At 31.9% G+C, this 5,302-nt stretch overlaps 1 protein-coding gene across 1 annotated transcript; it reads left to right on the plus strand.

Annotated features, from left to right (window-relative positions):
* Positions 1-1,775: 1,775 nt before the first annotated feature.
* LOC114280586 (DBH-like monooxygenase) lies at positions 1,776-4,857 on the plus strand. The gene is made up of 3 exons (XM_028222977.2): positions 1,776-2,315; positions 2,800-3,109; positions 4,202-4,857. Exons 1-3 carry the CDS (start codon positions 2,205-2,207, stop codon positions 4,525-4,527), a joined length of 747 nt encoding a protein of 248 aa, XP_028078778.2. The 5' UTR covers positions 1,776-2,204; the 3' UTR covers positions 4,528-4,857.
* Positions 4,858-5,302: the final 445 nt, after the last annotated feature.

A 5,302-nucleotide genomic window follows, 5' to 3' on the forward strand; every position in this document is an offset into this window, starting at 1 on the left:
CATTCTTAAGAAATAATTTTTCCTATTTTTCTTAATTTTTAATAAGTGTTTGAGATAAATATTTTTAGTGCCTTTTTTTAAAAAAAAAAATTGAATTTTTAGAGTCTATTCGACTAATGAATAAAAAAAGTCAAAACAAAAATTTATAAAAAAATTCACAAAACACAAAATATAAAACATAATAGACTTTGTTATAACTTTCTTTTGTTCTTAGTGAATTTTTTTTTTAAAAAAATTAAATTTATTTTTTTAACTTCTAAATATTTTTTATACTTAGTCCAAATTTAAAAATAAATCACTAAAAATAGAAGAATTTAGAAGCGAACGCAAGTTGTTTTTTGTTTTTTGTTTTCTTTTGTTTGTTTGTTTGTTTTTTTTTTTTTTGTGTTAAATTTGATGCAATATGAGGCGTTATCGTTTCTCCAATATTTCATCTTTTATTTTAATAAATTTTAAATTTGTTAAAAAAGTATTTAAAAACCATTTCTAATCCTTTTATTAAATATTTATCAAATTGAGAGAATGATTTTTTTAATCAAATTGAGAATTTATTAAATTTAATGAAAAGAGAAATTTGGAATAAAAGAAGAATTTTTAAAAATATTTTAATAAAAATTTGTTGGAAAGATTAAAATAATTTATATTAAATTAATTTTTTTTTTTACAATTTAAAATCGAATTAGATACTCCCTCCGTCTTAAAATATTAGTCCCTTATTCTATTTTTTATTATCCCAAAATATTAATTCTTTTTCAAAAATCAAGTATAAAAATAATATAAATTTTTTATTTTGTCATTCTTTTAAATTCATTAATAATATAAAAAGTATAATTATGATATTGATATTTTCTAAAAAATATATTATCAAAAAGTAATTTTAAAAAATTAATTTTTTAAAAATGTGATAATAAAGTTAAATTTTTCAAAAGAGAACCATCATTTTGAAACGGATGGAATAAAAAGTTGAAAGTTTGGCATACACAAAATAATCAATCTTTTTATATTTTTTTATCACATCATCTTTTTATTTTTCTGCACATCTTTTCATAAAAAGATAAAAAATGCACTTATTTAGGTCATTTCAAACAAGGGTGTTAGTGGTCATTTTAGGGGTGTTTTGGGAAGTTGGTAAAAAGTTGACTTTTGACTTTTTACTAAGCTGACTTTTTTGGAAGTGATTTGAAAAATTGGTAAAAAGCTGACTTTTTTTATTTAAATTTAATATTTTGTAAAAGTGTCACATCACTCTAAAATGACCAAAATATCCTTACTTTTTAATTAGATTTACAATTTTGCCCTTTGACATGTCAACACTATTTTGAATTAAGTAATAATAATTTTTTCAGAGGGTAGTTTGGTAAATGAAGAAGTTGCGTTTTAAGGTCTTCCCAAATGGTAGGTTTTGGCTTTTTACATGGTGCTGCGTTTTTGTTGTTGTTGCCAAACGCTGCATTTTTGACTTCTTTCCAAAACGACACTTAATGAAATGAGAAATGAGACACGCTGGGAGCTTCTATTTGCACATCATTCCTCTCTTTACCACACTTAATAAAAATTATTTTTATTAAATAATTATTATGGACATTAAATAAACACATTTGAAAGTTAAATATCGAAAAAATAAAAAAAATTCGAGAATCTACTTCTGAACAAGTTGTTGATTTTTAGAATATTACTTTCGAACTAATTGTTTATTTTTAAAATTCTACTTCTAAATTAATTATTTATTAAAAAAAATTGTGTAAAAAGAGAAATGAGTGTGTGCGAATAGAAGTTCCGGCTGCTCTTATAGCGCGAGTACAATCCTGTAAAACTCAACGTGGCAACCGAGGTCAATTGCACTTTTCCCTTTTTTTTGTTTTTTTTTTGTTTTTGTTTTTGACAACAACTCTCTCTCTCTCTCTCTCTCTCTATATATCTTTCCATTACCTTCTGGAGGAATCTAGATAGAGAAAGAAGTCTCTTCCCTTCTTCCCCTGACCTCAAGATATTAACCACCGAACTGCCATCATATCATCATCTAATTCTAGTCTAGTGAGAGAAAACAACTGTCTAGTCAGACACACAACACAGAGGGGGAGAAAGAAAGAGAGAATCAATTGTTTAGAATTTGTGAAGAATATTATTATTGAGGGGGGTTTTGGGTTTGGGAGTTAGGGTTTGATTGGTTGAGAGTTGGGAGTTTTAGGGGCTGAGATCGTTTGATGGCTGGGTATTTGGCGATGAAGATGATGAAGAGGAAGGACCTCGAAGATGTCAACGATGACTTTTCCGACTTTTCCCTCTCCTCACCTGCCAGAAAAATCCGCAGACTGGTTGGTTCCTTCTTCTTCTTCTTCTTCTTCTTCTGATATTTCGTTGATTTTCCATCAATTTTCTCGGAAACCAAACATGTCCTCTGTTAGGTTTTTTTTTTTTTTTTTTTTTTTTTTTTTTTTTTTTTTTTTTTGTGTGTGTGTGGTTGGATGAGATGGTTGTGTGAGAAAAAATGAAATAATTATGGGGTTAGAAGTGATATTTTGTTTGTAAATTTTTTTTTTTGGTTTTATAAAAAGTTTGTCTTTTTGTGAAAAAAAATCCAAATCCCAAACTTTCCAAACACCACCATGTTTTCAGTTAGAATTTACTAAATAAATAAATTGGAGATGTATTTGGATAAATTAGAGATTGTAATTGAAAGTGTGATTTTGTTTGGTGTTGGAAATGGTGGTGTTTCTTTTGTCTGATAAAGTGGTGTGGTGTGGTGTGGTGTGGTGTGTTTGTTTTTCTTACTAATAATAATAATGATAATAATATTAGGACGCTGAATTGCCGCCCATAATGGAAGAGGAAGAGGCAGATCATGCAGAGGTACAAAAGTTGGCGCCTGAAGAAGCGGAGGATGTTGCAAGCAATATCAATCATATGAATATGGAGGAATTGGGTGGTCCTCCTCCTCCTCCTACTAGTCATCCTCACAATGAAAGTGAAAATGAAAATGAAGAGAGGGCTCTTGTTCTCTTCAACCCCCCCATCATCAATTCACATGCACATCCATATCCTTTCTTCCACGCTCCTCCTTCTGACTTGTCTCTCTCTCTCAATTCTGACCTACTTTTGGGTATCAAAAGTAAGCTCTTAAACCCCCTCTTTCTGCTTCTTCATTCATTTTACTGTTTGCCTACATTTCTTTTTAATGCTTGCTTGCTTTCTTTGCACTTTCAAATCAAGATTCTCTCATAATCATTCAAGCACCTCACACTAACACTCACACTTATGGACTATGCTTTTTCACATTTGCCTATGAACATGCGCATATCAATGTCTACCTAAGCAGCTTGCTTTGCTTTGCTTTGCTTTGCTGACAAGTTTCTTACATTTTGTTGTTGCATAAAATTGTTTGCTAGCTTCCTTTTTACTATGCATTATTGAGGGACAATTATTCTTGAATTCTTTGGGATAAAAAGTGGGAGGATAAAATTTATTTTATGTTTTGTAGAATAGAAAAAGATGCAAGAGGAGAGAGAAAACAAATTAGTCATTTTTTCCCCAAATCTTCCCGTGTTTTGCCTTCTGCCAAACACACCACTTAGGGCTCGTCTGGGAAAGAGGGTTTGGGGCTTTTTTTTTTGTTAAAATAGCAACAACAAAAAAAAAACAAAATAGACTTTTTAGTCCAATAAGACAAAATATCACATCCAACCCATAATTATTACATTCTTTCTCTTACAAAAAAGCCAAAAAAGTCCAAAAAAATCAGAAAGTCTTTTCCAAATCAAGCCACTTCCCAAACAAACCCTAAGTTCGAGGCTTTTCCCATTGACTGATTTGTTTACTGAACCCAAGAAAGGTTTTGAGTTTCCTGGATTTGTCATTTTCCAAATGAGTGTTTTGATTAGCTAGTGTAAGCTAGCATTGGAGTTTAATTAGCCTTTAGCTTTTAAGGGGATTGATTGTTCCTGCGTTTTGTTTGTTTTGGTGGAAATACTTTTAACTGTACCAACATTATTTTCTTGAAATTGGATTGTTACTTTGAATAACCACTTCCATGGTTTCTGAATTGCCATTTTCTTCAAAGCAGATAGTGACTGAGTGACTGAGTGAGACACAGGACAGGATGTACTAGTTATTCTATTTTATTTGCATGATATTTAGGTAAAGCTGGTGCCACAAGTTTGAAAATTAAATATTAACCCGTTAATGGTGTGTCATGTTGTTGTAGATCAAATCCTCTGGTCTAGCCAGTCTAATGCCATAAAAACAGCAGAAAGACAGGGTTCAAATACCAATGACTGCTTAGCAGTTGTTCCATGGGTTGCTTCACAGATTCCTCTAACATCAGGACCAGACGTTCCCAGAACTGAGGTCTCAGAGTTGATGGAGACTGAAGACATGGGAGAAGCTACCATGGATGTTGAGGAAAGCAAACCAGGGCAAGGATATGAGTTTAATGAGATGAGTGAAGGCATACATCAGTGGCAGCAGCAACACTGCATGATCCCACAGCTTCCTGAGAACACAACTACCCCCATTGTGTGGTATCGTTAACAAACAAACAACTAGGTGTGACCTGAGTGAGTACACACCATCTCCCCCTACAATGTAAATTTTTTTTTGTCAGTTCTCTGCATAATGTAAGAGAGCAAGCGTAGAGGATGGTGAAAAGTTTGAGGTTAGCTGAGAAAGTGGTGAATAGTGGACAGTTTGGTGGGGAAGTTTTTTTGTTATGTAGGAACAAAGTCTAGAAGGAAGGATGTATTTGTGCCATGTTTTGCAGTGACACAAAAAATATGTTAGCTTTGTGTTGTGACCTATTACTACTCTACTCGTAGCAGTAGATGCACAATATTAATATCCCAACATTTTCCTTCCAAGTAAGTAGTTTGTATTATTTGGGTTTGGTTTGGTTTGTGAGCATATATATATAGAGAGGCATGCAAATTATTATTCAAGGTTGGATTCAGAATGTCAAAATCATTACATGTGCGCACAGGCATCCACATATAGAGAATACCCACATACAGAGAAAAGGATTAAGGTTTTATTTACATGAACAAAAATTGCATGTTTTCACCTCCTCAAGTATTAGTTATATGCATGTGGATTCCATGGTAAAATCTATAAAACCGGAAGAAAAAAGAAGATTGGTATCATCCTCTGATTCAATTAGTCAGGAGAAATCTTTTTTGAGTTAATGGCAATTTAAAGCTCCTACATAGCTCTCTCATGAGTACTGCATAACTCCCTCATGAATGTTGCATAGCTCTGTCATGAAGCTCCTACAACAAATTTGTTTTAATGCTAGGCCCATCCTGAAGTTGGG

The sequence above is a fragment of the Camellia sinensis genome, chromosome 13 (assembly GCF_055761805.1).
Source record: "Camellia sinensis isolate YWXY chromosome 13, ASM5576180v1, whole genome shotgun sequence".
NCBI classification, from domain to species: domain Eukaryota; kingdom Viridiplantae; phylum Streptophyta; class Magnoliopsida; order Ericales; family Theaceae; genus Camellia; species Camellia sinensis.